Source organism: Mobula birostris, chromosome 3 (genome assembly GCF_030028105.1).
Source record: "Mobula birostris isolate sMobBir1 chromosome 3, sMobBir1.hap1, whole genome shotgun sequence".
Taxonomy (NCBI): domain Eukaryota; kingdom Metazoa; phylum Chordata; class Chondrichthyes; order Myliobatiformes; family Myliobatidae; genus Mobula; species Mobula birostris.
Genome location: NC_092372.1, coordinates 96777309 through 96794015, shown reverse-complemented (window position 1 = coordinate 96794015; position 16707 = coordinate 96777309). Strand labels below are relative to the sequence as shown.

Sequence of the window (16707 nt, the reverse complement as noted above, 5' to 3'; positions counted from 1 at the left end):
GTTTGCTGATATTTTGTGTTCACTGTTGACTTTGTGTTTAATCTCACTGTGAGAATGTCAAAAAGAGCTGCAGATACCCCAAACAACAGGAATTCTGCAGATGCAGATACCCCTATGGGTAACAATGAGAAAAAGAGAAGGAATCTTCTCTATCAATAATGCAGGAAGTGGACTGAAGAAAATAGTGTTGGAACTACCACTGTATATGATTTAAATAAACAGAAAGACAAGTTACTGAAGTTTTATAGTGACAGTGACAGTTCTACATTTATTCCAATAAGTCATTTACCATGTGTTTGATTCGGTTCGTTTGAAGCTGTATATTCTTATGTTTTATTGAATGTTTTTGTTGGAAATAAAATTTCTTTTTGTCCTTATTCCCTAAACAATACAGTATAACAATTATATACATAGCATTTACATTGTATTAGGTATTATAAGTAATCTAGCGATGATTTAAAGTATACAGGAAGATGCGCGTAGGTTTGGTGCGCCGCTGGGTCCTAAAGTCCACCGCACTGAGACAGGTTAAATTCGAAAAATTCTGAATTCCGAAATGCAACTGTCCCCAAGGATTTTGGAGAAGGGATTGTGGACCTGTAGTACTTCAAATAAATGTTGACCTGGAAGACCTCTTAAATTATTAGCCTTTACTTTCCAGACACAGAGACTTTCATCTTTCATTTAGATCTGATATGTATACTGTACATTTATAAAATGGCACAAGCCAATGCATGCAAAAATGTGTTCCATCCCCCTTTTCTGCATTTTTTCCCTTCTCCACCTCGCTCCTCGCTCCTCACTCCCCCGTCTCCGTACTCTCACCCTATTGACGTACTTGTCCCTATCTTCTTCATCTCTAGCACTAACACTAGACCTAAGAGAGGATTTTCTCCCCCCCCTTCTGCCTCCCTCCTTTTTCACCAAGGAATTGCTCTTTCTTTTCATACCCTTCAAAACCCCTTACCCTTGTATATTCCCATGCATTTGCTACGTGCACCAGCACAATGATCCGCCTTTCCCACATGAACATGTTTTCACCATCATCCACATTTATGTCTGTAGACATGCACTTTGTTTTTTTTTCAAAACATTGCTTTGGACTCATTGTCTTGAACCTTCTCACAACAATTCCACTACAAGCTAATACTATTTTGTCTTGCAGACTTCCATTTTATTTTAGCATGCACCAAGGAAGAATCACATTCAACACTTTCCTTGCAATTATATTTGCTTGCATTTGGGCAGATGAACAGTGCAATAATCAGCTGATTTTCTCATTTTGATCTCTCACGACCAAAACTAGCTTGATGGTGCTCTTTACATTTGATTACAGAATAAGAATGGAAAAGGTGAGGACTCTCGACGCAAAGTGATCATCTTGTTGCTCAGTGGGCAATGCCTGGAATTGACCTGTGACGTCAAGTCAACATGCAAGGATGTGTTTGATATGGTGGTTGCTCACGTTGGCTTGGTGGAACATCATTTCTTTTCATTGGCATATTTAAAAGGTACATAAAAGTTAAAAGTTTCCAGCTACTAAGTTATCCTCAGTTGCGTACAATGAGCATCGATAAAGTACTGTACTTCCAAAATTCACCTGCAGATTATTAGAAACAGAGATGCAAGCAAATGAGAATTAATTTCCCTGTTGACTTTAGATAATATTCAACACAAAGAGCTGAAGGTTCATATTTTTGTACTTTTTGGCTTCTTTTTAGTTTTTAAATAGCATTTTTAAAACCTTATTAAAATTGGCAGTGATCACTGCATTAAGTAGCACATTTTTGTTTGATGATCCTGGACTAGAAATCTGATTTAAAATATCAGAGTGGTGCTATTGAAAATTGGCTTGACCCCAAGTTGCACAATTTTGTGCACATTTTTAGATTGTGTTAGCATCTGCCTCCTTATATTCCAGTTGAATTTTTCTTCCAACATTTTTTTGTCCCGCATAAAACTATCCAAAAGGCAATGTTGTATGCCAAACCTGTGTTGTTTTAATCTTTCTAATCTGAAAAATTACATTACTTCATTCATATGTTAGTATTTACTGGTCTCATTGACCTGAAACAGAATCTTAAAGGGCTGTGTTGTTTGTCTTCACCTCCTGGAACTTCTCCTGTCTTAATTGCTATATGCAGTGGAGGTCAGGGTTGTGATCACTTCAACTTCCTAGTCGTTCCAGGATACTGCTCAATGTCACGTTTGGTCTCACTGTTGCATTGTGGAGGTTCCCAATTTCAAACAGAATATAAGAGACTTCACCTATTTTGTTTCCCTCTAGCTTAGTGGTCACCAACCTTTTTAAGCCCAAGATCACCTATCTCAACCTTAGTGAAAGGCAAGATCTACCTACTAGCTGGAATGTTATGATGAGGTTGTATAAGGCATTGGTGAGGCCGAATCTGGAGTATTGTGTTCAGTTTTGGTCACCAAATTACAGGAAGGATATTAATAAGGTTGAAAGAGTGCAGAGAAGGTTTACAAGGATGTTGCCGGGACTTGAGAAACTCAGTTACAGAGAAAGGTTGAATAGGTTAGGACTTTATTCTGTGGAGCGTAGAAGAATGAGGGGAGATTTGATAGAGGTATATAAAATTATGATGGGTATAGATAGAGTGAATGCAAGCAGGCTTTTTCCACTGAGGCAAGGGGAGAAAAAAACCAGAGGACATGGGTTAAGGGTGAGGGGGGAAAAGTTTAAAGGGAACATTAGTGGGGGCTTCTTCACACAGAGAGTGGTGGGAGTATGGAATGAGCTGCCAGACGAGGTGGTAAATGCGGGTTCTTTTTTAACATTTAAGAATAAATTGGACAGATACGTGGATGGGAGGTGTATGGAGGGATATGGTCCGTGTGCAGGTCAGTGGGACTAGGCAGAAAATGGTTCGGCACAGCCAAGAAGGGCCAAAAGGCCTGTTTCTGTGCTGTAGTTTCTATGGTTTCTACTAAATCGTTTAGAGAAAACACAGCTCAGATTGTACTTCCAATTTGAGGCCCTTTATTTGGGTGAATTGTATTTGAATTACACAAAATAATTTTGTCAAACTTTAAAATTAATTCAAACAAGAAAACACTGTAACAAGTATATCAACCAGGCCATAGCTGTCATTCTTTAAGAATATTACAATACTTCACACCTTTAATTCTAAGTTCCATTATTTAACTTTATTTCAACACGAAAAATAAATGAATAAAAATTGACTGTTACACTCGGTGTGATGACTGGGGCTGAATACTTTCTGCTAGTTCCCTGAAATCTGGCTCATAACTATAGACAGCCAGTCTGAGACAGTCTGTGAGGTGTAGGGTTGCCAACTGTCCCGTATTTCCCCCGCTAAGGTAGGACATTCCTATGAAACCTTTCATGCTGAAATGCTTTGCACCGAAGAAGCAACTACCATTAATTTATATGTGAAAAAATTTTGAGCGTTGCCAGACCCAAAAAAATAATCTACCAAATCATACCAAATAACACATAAAACCTAAAATAACAGTAACATATAATAAAAGCAGGAATGATATGATAAATACACAGCCTATATAAAGTAGAAATACTGAAAATTAAGCCAAGACCGATTCGTGGGGTAAAATAATCGGCACATCACGCTTGCGCACACAGGTGCCCGCGCAAGGCTTCATGGTCATTGTAGTCTTTCTCGGGGTAAACACAAATGTCCCGGGATTTGACTGCTACTTTTGTCCGTTATTTGGGAGTGAGAAAGTTGGCAACCCTAGAGAGGTGTCTGTCAGTAAGTCAGCTCCTGTACTTAGATTTAATAATTTTCATCTGTGAAAATGCAATTTCACCTAGTAGTGACCCGAAGTAGGCACTGACTTTCAGTGCTATAAAACTAATGCACAGGCCACGCATTGCTCGGCCCCATCAGTAGTAATTGCCACCAGTTTATGAATGGGGATGTCATTTACACGGACATATTTTTTAAACTCATTGTAAGTATCCTCACCGCTCGTTCTTTCCTTTAATTGCAAAATAAACACAACATGGCCAGTGATGTTGTGGGGATGAAACTGGACTCTCTCACGGTGGTGTCTGAAAAGAGGATGCTGTCTAAGTTGCATGCCATCTTGGTCAATGTCTCCCATCCACTACATAATGTACTGGGTGGACACAGGAGTACATTCAGCCAGAGACTCATTCCTCCGAGGTGCAGCACAGAGCGTCATAGGAAGTCATTCCTGCCTGTGGCCATCAAACTTTACAACTTCCCCCTTGGAGGGTCAGACACCCTAAGCCGATAGGTTGGTCCTGGACTTATTTCATAATTTACTGGCATAATTTATATATTACTATTTAACTATTTATGGTTCTATTACTATTTATTATTTATGGTGCAACTGAAATGAAAACCAATTTCCCCCTGGGATCAATAAAGTATGACTATGACTATGACTAAAAGAGTGAGGAAGTCCTCCTTTGTTGTAAAATCCTGGAAAGCCATTCTGACAAATACAACAAGCTGAGCTGTTTGCATTACATCCAGGCATTCATCGAACTGTAGTGAAAAATATTCACAGAGTGACAAGTCGATCCACGTCCTCTGACAGTGATTCTACCCTCCTTGTCACTGTTGCAGGGCCAAGCGGTTGTGATGCCATTTTTGTTTTTAAAGTCATTAAAAACAATCTCTGCGGTAATGGCCATTGCTTCCTTGAATAAATTGCCATCTGTAAAAGGCTTCTTGTGTTTAGCCAAAAGGTGACTTACATGAAATGATGCTTCAATAGCAGCCTTATTTTGATCAGCATGATTTGTGAAAAACAATTGCTGGGCCTTCAACCCCGATTTCAGCTCAACTTTCCAGGCACGAATTGCGCTCTTTGCAGGGTAGGTGTCTTTAAGTTCCTAGTGGTTGGTGTTGCGGTGCCGCTCCAGATTCCCTCTTTTAGTCAGTGCTTGTGTTTGGTGGCACAACATACATACACACTTGTCTTTCACCAAGGTAAGTAGAAATTCCTCTTCCCATTCTGGATGGAATTTGTATGTTTTCACCTTCTTTCGTGGAGCCTCCGCCACGCTATCAGGATATTACGAGCGAGTGCCGATTGCGTCGCCTCTGATCTGAGCCGACATTCACCTAATTAATTAGCTTGTTTATTTTGGCTTTTTTTCTTAAAGATGTGCTGTGTGCCTCCTGACTACCGCTGTACCCCTGCATGCTTCGCGGCCCGGAGGTTGGGGACACTGCCGTATATTGATGTTTGCGACAATCTGTACTGTTACCTAATCTGATTGGTTACTTTGATGCAGCACAGGCTACGCTGAAAACGCAGTGCATGGCGGGGGAACTACACACATGTGCATTGTGCAGAAAGAACGGAACTAAACCCCCGCAACCCAGAAACAATCTCTCTTTACAAACAGCTTTTTAGTGAAAATATTGCTATATTACCATTATCCTAATTAGTATTACTTACTTTTATAATGCTCACATTACAACAGTATTTGTGTATTTATTTCTGATTTTTCTTCCGGATCGACTGGTAAAGTCTCAAAGATCGACCAGTCGATTGCGATCGACAGGTTGGCGAACCCTACTCTAGCTCATAGGAGGAAACAGAGTAGACAAAGGAATTTAATGTTGGGTTTCCTCAGACTGCAGCCATTAACAAATTGATCCCTTGGGCAGTTTCTTTTCAGGTGTTCTGTTATGAGTGTCGTCATGGTGGATTTCTGTGGTGTACCTTGTTCGTGCATGGCCAAGTGGTTAAGGCGTTGGTCTAGTGATCTGAAGGTTGCTAGTTTGAGCCTCAGCTGAGGCCGCGTGTTGTGTACTTGAGCAAGGCATTTAACCACACATTGCTCTGTGACGACACCGGTGCCAAGCTGTATTGGCCCTAGTGCCCTTCCCTTGGACAACATCGATGGCATGGAGAGAGGAGACTTGCAGCATGGGCAACTACTGGTCTTCCATACAACCTTGCCCAGGCCTGCGCCCCGGAAACCTTCCAAGGCATAAATCCATGGTCTCATGAGACTGACGGATGGGAGGAGGAGGAGGAGGAGGAGGAGGAAAATCATGCCACGTGTAACTCCAGCATGTGTGGTTCCCTCTAACCTCCTGGGAGCACTCTCCCATCCCCTTCCATTGCTGCAGCATCTCTTCCTTCTTTATTAACACTTTCCCAGAGGGTAGAAATGCATGGCAGAGTAGCAGTTAATATAACTTGATTGCAGCAGTAGCATACCGGGTTAAATCCCACTGCTGTTTGTAAGGGGTGTGTATGTTCTCCCTGTAACCCAGTGCGTTTCCCACATTCCAAAGAAGTACGGGTTAGTAGGTTAATTGGTCAGATGAGTGTAGTTGGGCAGTGCAGGCTTGTTGGATCTGTTACTGTGCTGTATCTCCAAATAAAGAGTGTTGCCTCAATTGTGTTATGTACCTTTAAGAACTGCTTACAAATCTGTTTTCAGCACAATGTTAAGACCAAGAGATATAGGCTTTTTGGCCCATCGAGTCTGCTCTGCCATTCCATCATTGTTGATTTATTACCCCTCTCAACCTGATCTTCCTGCCTTCTCCCTGTAACCTTTGATGCCCTTGTTAATCAAGAACTTATCAACCATCACTTTAAATATACCCAGTGACTTGGCAAGGAAATCTGATGGCATCATTCTGTAAATTACACAAATTGTGCTTATCACTCTGTGACTTTCATAAAGTATTGTTTTAACTTGAGCAGTTTCAGAGGTGAGATGTTCAGTTCTGTGGTCCTTATTTTACTTGTTGATGGACAGTGGACATTACTGGCAATGCTGCCATTTGTTCTCCAGCTGTAAGTGTGGGAGCAGTAAAGAGTAAACTTTTCTTGAGGCCAGACAGGGTTAAAGGTGACTGATCTTCTTCTCTGAAGGAACCAGATATCAATCTGTCAATTTCAGGGTCTCCATTACAGAGCTTTAGTTTAAAAGAAACTAAAATACCTTATTTATTCCCAGGTGTACTGATGCAATTCAAACTCATGTCCTTTGATCATTAGTCCAGAACTTTGGCTGTTAGCCCAGTAACAACCACTACCCTGACGTGTCAGTGCAATGATACTACATTGTGATATACTGAATGCCAATTTTAAATGTTTTCAAAGCTGTGTGATAAAATTCTTATTAATTGATGAAAGATGTTGGGCAATAGTTCAGAGTGGTAAACCTTTCTTCACAATCTGGTGAGATTGCTTTACGCAATCTCATCAGGGCAGGTAGAAGCGAAATGACTTTAAGATCAAAGTGGTGTTCTGCGTGCTATGACTAGTACTGTCTTGTTGCAACATGGAGAAAATTAATTAATCTTCTGTGAGTACTGTGAACAAAGCCTCTATTTTTTCTCAAAGCAGGTTTGTGCAATTCTTGACTTTTTAGTGAACAATTCAATGAATTGTCATGTTTGTTTTATAAGTTACTTGTGAATTGTTTCCTATGATCTGGTATAGTATTGGATTCTGCAGTATCTCCTCCATGTCTGGTTCTGTATGCTGTATAATTCAACTTAATCAGCCTGTTTAATTGTTCAGCCTGTTACAAAAATCTTTGTGGTCAATTTTTGGACAAGATGGGCAATTCATTTACTGTTGATTAGTGGTCTTGCTGAATATTATATACAATTTAGTGAACATATTGTTGGTGGATAGAGATTGGAGCAAACTTGAATTACCACAGGTGGTAATCAAGTTCTTGATTAAAACTGAACGCTTAATCCTGTATGTTATGTCTGGAATTAGTTGTATTTTTTTCTTGTGTTTTTCATACTCAGAGGGTGGTAGTACAGTGCCCATAAAAAGTATTCATCCCCCTTGGAAATTTTTATGTTTTATGGTTTTACTACATTGAATCACAGTGGATTTAATTTGGCTTTTTTTTGACACTGATCAACAGAAAAAGTCTCTTTTGTGTCAAAATGAAAACATCTCTACAAAGTGATCTAAATGAATTACAAATGTATTTAGTAAGGTAACACATAAAAGACTGAAGTACACAGATTTTAAGGGGTTTTCTATAAGATCACAGTATTGTTTTTTCCCTCAGTGTTTCTTCATACATGCTTGGGATACACAGGGCACAATTTTCAGTTTGGCAGGTGCAAGAAAACTCAGAGGCATGATGATCTGTGAGATAGATTGTAACAAGCATCAGAAGGCTATAGACAGGCTAATTGGATAGGTGGCTGATGAAATCTAATTCTCAGAAAAGCAATATGTTAAGGCAGGGAAAAAAAGTCAATAAAAACAAAAAGGGTACAGAGACAGAGTAAAGGAATGCATGCAAACAGTCCTTGAAAGTAGTAGAGAAGATTAAGAAAGTGGTTATGAAAAATATAGTTATAAAGTGTAACAGCAAGGAAGTCACAGTTGAGTCTTTATAAAACATTGGTTTGGCCACAGTGGAGGTTATTGTGCCTAATTACAGTGTCATACCTTTGGAAGGATATGAAGGCTTTGTAATAAGATTTACCAGATGTATTCCAAGAATGAAGAACTTTAGTTATATTGGGGAGATCAATGAAGCTAGTAGTAATCAGCTTGAAATGGGAATCATTGCAAGGGAATCATGAAGGATATGGATGTTAGGGAGGAACTGTTTCCATTGGTGCAGGGGTTATAAACTATATAGAATGAGGAGGATTACTCAAACAGCTAAAATTGAAATGTAGATTTTTTTCACACAGTGGGTGATTAAGGCCTGGAATGTTCTTCAATGGGTACAATGAGGCATATTCAATCATTGCAATAAAAAAGTGTTGTATACATATCTGAAATCTCAAAAAAAATCTCTGGGTTGGATTTGGTGACATGTATGTACTCTGATAGTAATTTTAACTTTGAACTTTGAAAGGAAATAATTAATTGAGTGGGGGGAAATAGTGGGATTGGTTTTAGCAACACGCATCAAAGTTGCTGGTTGATGCAGCAGGCCAGGCAGCATCTCTAGGAAGAGTTACAGTGGACGTTTCGGGCCGAGACCCTTCGTCAGGACTAACTGAAGGAAGAGCTAGTAAGAGATTTGAAAGTGGGAGGGGGAGATCCAAAACGATAGGAGAAGACAGGAGGGGGAGGGATGGAGCCAAGAGCTGGACAGGTGATAGGCAAAAGGGATATGAGAGGATCATGGGACAGGAGGACTAGGGAGAAAGAAAAGGGGGAGGGGGGGAAAAAACCAGAGGATGGGCAAGGGGTATAGTGAGAGGGACAGAGGGAGAAAAAGGAGAGAGAGAGAAAGAATGTGTGTATATAAATAAATAACGAATGGGGTACGAGGGGGAGGTGGGGCATTAGCGGAAGTTAGAGAAGTCAATGTTCATGTCATCAGGTTGGAGCCTACTCAGACGGAATATAAGGTGTTGTTCCTCCAACCTGAGTGTGGCTTCATCTTTACAGTAGAGGAGGCAGTGGATAGACATATCAGAATGGGAATGGGATGTGGAATTAAAACGTGTGGCCACTGGGAGATCCTGCTTTCTCTGGCAGACAGAGCGTAGGTGTTCAGCAAAACGATCTCCCAGTCTGCGTCGGGTCTCGCCAATATATAGAAGGCCACATCGGGAGCACCGGACGCAGTATATCACCCCAGTCGACTCACAGGTGAAGTTTCGCCTCACCTGGGAGGACTGTTTGGGACCCTGAATGGTGGTGAGGGAGGAAGTGTAAGGGCATGAGTAGCACTTGTTCCGCTTACAAGGATAAGAATCAATTTGCAGTCATTAGTAGTGTTTGCAGACTTTTTAAAAATAATATGGAAAATATATTTAAAGCCACTTTAAATATATAAACTGGATTTTTTTTGCTTTATAGAAAATGAATTCTTTTTTGTTGACCTTGACTCTAAATTGTCGAAAGTGGCACCAGAAGGATGGAAAGAGGTGAAGAAGCGGAACAAATCTGCAGTAAATTTCAACCTTTTCCTCCGAATAAAGTTCTTTGTAGAAGGTGTTGACTTAATCCAGTAAGTACTTTATGGTAACTATGGAAAATCCGGGATCCCACTTCAGGAGGCTTTGATGTCGACCAACTGAAGGAGGCTCATGTAAAGGGATAGGGAAGACAGCCTGTAATTGGAGTAAACAAACTTCAGGCAATTGGTGAATAAATTAAAAACAGCACAGGTGTGGTGACTAATACACAGAAAATGCTGGAGGAACTCAGCAGACCAGGGCAGCATCTATGGAAAAGAGTAAACAGTCAACGTATCGGGCTGAGACCCTTCATCAGGACTGGTGAGGGCTGAAGGGGTAGTATCGGGGGAGGTCAAAAAGAAAATGCACCCAGCTGTTAACTAGAGCATGTTGCTAGAAATGCTGATAGAGTTAGTTTTAAAATGATCTTCAAAAAAGATATGGATACATATTTGAAAGAGAAAGATCTTTTAGCACTCCACTGAAAAAGCAAGGGATGAGAGCAGTTGGCAACTCTGAAAGAAGTAACACGGGAGCCGTGCTCACGATAATATGTCACTTTCAAAAATGGTTGTGTTTGGAATCATTCTCATCCCCACTTTCTTTACCCACAAACTCACCTCACTTCAAGGTATCGTCATTGTTACTTTATATTTTTGTGAAGAAGATACAGGAATAGAATTTTGAATTTTAGTCATTGTGACATTTTTGTCATTTTTATGTATTTGAGATGTTTCTTATTCATTACATATTGTTTTCAGTTAGTCATAGTCATAAAGTTATACAGCATGGGAAGAGGCTTTTCTGCCCAGTAGATCCATGCTGACCAAGATGACCAATCTGATTAGTCCCAATAGCAAGCACTTGGCCCATATCCTTTCCAACCTATCTCATCCAGGAATCTGTCCCACTCTTTTTAAGTTATTATTGTAACCTGCCTCAACCACTTTTTCTGGCAGCTGACTCCACATAGATACCACCTTCTGTGTAAATATAAAAAGAGTTTCCCCTCTCGCCTTAAACCTATGCCCTCTAGTTCTTCATTCCCCAACTCTGGGGGGGGGAAAAAGACTGAGTGCATTCTCCTTATCAACACTTTGATGATTTTAAAGCACCTCTATAAGATCACCTCCTATGCTATAGGGAATAATAGGGACCCATGTTGCAATCTTTCCTCCAGTCCTGACTGCATCCTTGTAAATCCTTTGTGCACTCTTTCCAGTTTAATAAAGTCTTCCCTGTAGCAGGGTGAGCAAAACTGAACACATTACACCAAATGCGGCTTCACCAGCACCTTGTATAACCACACCATCACCTTCCAATTTCTATTCTCAGCGCCCTGACTAATGAAAGCTAGCATGCCAAAAGCCACCTTCGCCATCCTGTCTATGTGTGACTCCATTCTATGTTAAGCATGTACTTGTACTCAGTTCTACAATGCTTCCCTAGGACACCATTCTGCCATTCACTGTGAAAGCCCTACCTGGATTTGACTTTCCAAAATGCTATGTCTTGCATTAAACTCTATTTGTCAGCCCACTTACTCAGCTGATCATGAACACCCTGTAAACTTCGTTAAACTTCCTTGTTGTCCACTATACCATCTATTTTAGTTAATTTATTCTCACCTGCAAATGTACTAACCATACACTGTCCATTTTTATTCTAATTGTTGATATACAAACGTTTGTAGATGACAGGCAACAATTGGCTCAGGACCGGCCCTTGAGGCACACAGTTGTCACGGGCCTCCAGTCCGAAACACAACTTCCAACCATCACCTTCTGCTTACTACCATCGTGCCAACTGTGTATCAAATTACTCAACTCTCCCCTGATTTCCGTGCAGTCTAACTTTCCAGAGCAGCCTAACATGAAGCCTTATCAAAGTTCACATAAACAATGTCTACCTCTCTGCCCTGGTCAGCCACCTTGGTCACATCATCAAAAAACTCGATCAAGTTCATAAGTTCTGAATTCCGTAACTGTAACTTGCTTTCTCTCTCTATATTACAACCTCCCATTTCTGCTGTGATGGTGGCCCATTTGGTCTTTCACTGTTACTACAGCCTGATATGTTGGGCATGTCCCACAACCTGCTATTAGCAGCATATAATACAGATGAAGAAGCATAATCACTTCCTGAGTAGCTCCGTAAACCACTTTGGGCAACTCATCACTATGGTAACGTCAACCTCGCTCTATCATGAAACAGTATGGCACAAGAACAGGCCCTTTGGCCCATGACTCCTGCAGCAGACATGATTCAGAATTAAACAAAGTCTCTTCTGCCTGTATTCGGTCCATTTTTCTCCCATTTCTTTGCATTATCAAGATATGAAGAGTCAAAGTGCAGCATGTTCCTGTTAGGGTGAAGAGTAAACCTGGCAAGTTTGGGGAGTCTTGCCTGATGAGAGATATTGAGGCTCTGGTCAATGTGTCTCCATGTACATTCGGTTTGGGAAGCCAGGGCTGAGAATCCATGACTATAAAAAGGTTAGGAATACTCTGAAGGAAATCAGAGGAGGAGGAAGAGAGATTATGAGATATATGTGGCAGATATATCTAAGGAAATTCTGAGGTTCTATTGCTATATTAAGAGTAAAAGGGTGACTGAGGAGAGAGTAGGCCTCCTTGGAAATTAACAAGGCCACAGGAGATGGATGGTATTTTAATGAATATTTCTCCTCAGAGTTTACTGAGGAGAATGTTATTACTGCTCAAGAGATAAGAGAAACACGTGGGGATCTTCATGGAGAAGAGGTGTTGACATTTTTACAGCATATTATGGTAGGTAAATTCCCAGGCCTTGACCAAGTGCATCCTCAGACGTTGAGGGAGGCTAGAGAAGAAATTATGGAGGCTGCTACAGAGATATTTGCTTCATCATTAGCCACTGGTGAAATTCCCGAAGACTGGATAGGACTAATGTTGTACTGTTGTTTTAAGAGAGGAAGCAAGGACAAGTCAGGGACCTACAGGCTTGGCAGCCTAACATCACTGGTAGGGAAGCTATTGGAGGGGAGTAGATGTTGTCTGTATGGACTTTAGCAAGGCATTCAGCAGTGGAATCCAGGGAGAGCGAGTTAGATGGATTCAAAATCATCTTGGAGGTGGAAAACAGAAAGTTGTGCTTCAAGGTTGTTTCTGAAAGTGGATGTTGTGACTTGACCAGTGGTGTGCCACAGGGGCCCATGCTGCAATCGTTGTTACCCGTGACTTCTATTAGTGATTTCGATGCAAATACAGAGGGCTTGATCTGTACGTTTGTGGATGCCATAAAATTATGAGGAGGTGTTGATCATGAAGAAGGTTTTTGTAGCTTACAGGAGGTTCTTGGTCTGTTAAGGAAGTGAGTCAAAGAGTGGCAAATAGACTTCAATACAGATAAGTGTGAAGTGATGCATTTTGGTAAGTCAAACCAGTGTAGGACTGTTATTATAAATGATAGGGTACTAGGGAGTGTAATAGAACAGAGGGACCTAGGAGATCATGTGCATAATTCATTGAATGTGGCTTAGCATTGTGATGAAATCTGAAATTTTAATTCTTATTTCTCTCTCCACTGATGTTGCATGACTTGCTAATGTTTCCAGCACTACTTCTTTTCAGAATATCTAACTGGCATTCCTGGAGGTCTCTTTGTATGAAGCTGCTGAATGTCTAAATAAAATTATATTTATTTTATAATTTTATAATTTTATTGAACTGAGAGCTTCAGTTCAATAGAAAGCAAGCCTTGTGTCTGGAATGGAATCAGACTCTGAAATGAAAGGGCAATATTCCATCTCTTTGAACCACCTAATCATTACTGTCACTGAGTCTCTTTGACCATATTTGAGAAATGGATAGTTACGTACCATTTTCTGCCGCTTAGTTCTAAATTATAGCCTCTTTGTGCATGGGTAGGAATTAAAATGAAGACTGTCTAAATTTGGTTTTTGCAGGTTCCTCGTAATTGTCCAAGAGAGGATATTTTCGTCCTCTTGGAGAGAGCTTCGGAACCTGTTTCCCTAAGAAAACTGTGCTTATCCTTTTGCTCATATTATGGAATGAAGTGCAAGAAAAAGTTGTTTTGAAAGACTTTTTGATAGGCAAAATAGGGGCTAATGGGCTGTGTTGGGGGGGGGCGGATGAGGATTGGTTGGTCATGGAGTAGGTCTGCACAACATTTGGGGATGAAGGGCCTTTACTGTTCTATGTTCAAAAGTACTTTATAATAACATTATTCATTATTTCAAGATATACAGTTTGTCATATTGGAGCACTCTTCTTTCTCTCTGAAGGCACACGCTGACCAGGCATCAGTACTATTTGCAGTTTCGAAGGGATATATTAGAGGAGAGGTTACACTGCAGCAATGAGACAGCTTTGCTTCTTGCTTCATTGGCTCTTCAGTCTGAATTTGGGGACTACCAGCCAGAGGTACGTGTACATTTACTGTTCTGTGGTGTTCTCAATAAGCGACAGAAACAGTCTTCATCTTGCAATTTTTAAATTTTTCCTCACCTGTAACTTTGCTGGTTTGAACAGGTGTAGTTTAAGCAAGCTGGTCGGTGGAGAAGCTGAAGGGACTCAGTGAAAAGCGAGTTTACAACATACAAAATGTCAGAGTAAAATTGTAAGAAGTACAACAAAAGATCAAATTTTCCCCTAACTAAAGATTACTTCAGTGACCCAGATTTTTTGGGTCAGTTGTGAGAAAACAATGCTGACCCGCAGGAAAGCTGCCTGTGAACATTTGAAGTAGGTTTCTCTGCAGGTAATCTGTGTCGATCAAATTGAAAAATCCATACCGACAACAAAACAAGAAGTAGAAACAGGAAATTGAAATAAAAATTGAGTTACATGGGATTGTGTAAAATTTCAAATAGATACAATTAATTTATTTCTCATTTTAAAATTGCACACACCATGTTTCTTCGAGAATTTTTCAGTGCCAGGACACTTATTTAGTAAAAATTTTGCTTGATTGAACAAGTTAAACCTTATGCTTCCTTTGTGTTCTTTTTGATGTTAGTGAGTAATTAGCCTGTTTGTCATATTACAGCAGTTAATCTATTTATGTGTGGATTCTGTCTGTGAAGAGCCCAAAACCCCAGCCTGTGGAGTGGTAACATTATCACTGAGAGAACTTTGACTGCAATTGTGTGATTATGAGAAATTGTCCTGGCTGCAAACCAAACCAGCACCCTGTCATGTGAGGTTAATGTTCAAACTGCAAATATCTTGCTGCTCCATAGCACACAATGGAGCACATAGCGGAACTGGTGGCAGTGATCAGCTGAATATTGCAAAGATCATCACTGTGAGGTTTAATGCAAGCTCCCAAGCAAGAAATAAGTAACTCCAGAATAATGCAACTTAGTTTTAGCAAGTAATAATGGGGAATACTAACAAATTGTCATTATAATACAGAAAAATCCAGGTTAATATCATAAATTACTTGTATTGGGAAAATAAATTGAATCTTAGAGGTAAGTTCAGCATTAACTTGACAATTAAATATTGTTAAAGTAGCATTAAAATGGCACCAGGAGAAGGAGGAAGAGGAGTAAAGGACTTTGCGGGAAACCACATATTCAGGTAGAAATGCTACCTACTCAGCCTTGGGAAATGTTTATATGTGAGCACTCTATTAGGTAAGAATCTACTTATTGAAATATTCTACTAATGCGCCCAGAGCTGCTGCCTTAGGCCACTGTGACTTTGTCAGAAGCTGCCAAGGTCACTGAGAGCGTTTAACTTTCATGCACTGGCTGCTGGAGTTCGAGGCAAGTGCAATGTCTTGCAATTTGTCTTATTTTTGTAAAGTAGGGATTATCTAGCTGAATTTAGAAAGAATGTAAGTGGGTAAAAGATGCAGTTTGAGAATAGATTAGTGGCCTACTGATATGGAAGAATATGGAATTTCACAAACTTTTAAACACAGTAAACTGAGCTACTAAATTAGAATTTCATTTGTATTCACTCATTACAAGAACATTAATATCTGACTTAAGAAGTAGTAGAAGTAGTTTTGGAAAGGATACCATCAAAGAAAAACAACAGGAATTCTGCAGATGCTGGAAATTCAAGCAACACACATCAAAGTTGCTGGTGAACGCAGCAGACCAGGCAGCATCTCTAGGAATAGGTGGAGTCGACGTTTCAGGCTGAGACCCTTCGTCAGGACTAACTGAAGGAAGAGTGAGTAAGGGATTTGAAAGTTGGAGGGGGAGGGGGAGATCCAAAATGATAGGAGAAGACAGGAGGGGGAGGGATGGAGCCAAGAGCTGGACAGGTGATTGGCAAAAGGGGATACGAGAGGATCATGGGACAGGAGGTCCGGGAAGAAAGACAAGGTGGGGGGGGACCCAGAGGATGGGCAAGAGGTATATTCAGAGGGACAGAGGGAGAAAAAGGAGAGTGAGAGAAAGAATATGTGCATAAAAATAAGTAACAGATGGGGTACGAGGGGGAGGTGGGGCCTAGCGGAAGTTAGAGAAGTCGATGTTCATGCCATCAGGTTGGAGGCTACCCAGACGGAATATAAGGTGTTGTTCCTCCAACCTGAGTGTGGCTTCATCTTTACAGTAGAGGAGGCCGTGGATAGACATGTCAGAATGGGAATGGGATGTGGAATTAAAATGTGTGGCCACTGGGAGATCCTGCTTTCTCTGGCGGACAGAGCGTAGAGGTTCAGCAAAGCGGTCTTCCAGTCTGCGTCGGGTCTCACCAATATATAAAAGGCCACATCGGGAGCACCGGATGCAGTATATCACCCCAGTCGACTCACAGGTGAAGTGTTGCCTCACCTG

The 16707-nt window shown here is 40.6% G+C and overlaps 1 protein-coding gene across 1 annotated transcript in view; it reads left to right on the top strand.

The window, feature by feature from the left end:
- Positions 1-16707, top strand: part of ptpn13 (protein tyrosine phosphatase non-receptor type 13) — a 260769-nt gene that overhangs the window by 140968 nt on the left and 103094 nt on the right. Inside the window, exons 12-14 of the mRNA XM_072253123.1 lie at positions 1337-1511; positions 9808-9958; positions 14194-14332. Of these exons, the coding sequence (XP_072109224.1) occupies positions 1337-1511; positions 9808-9958; positions 14194-14332 (465 nt within the window). The remainder of the gene's footprint in view (positions 1-1336; positions 1512-9807; positions 9959-14193; positions 14333-16707) is intronic.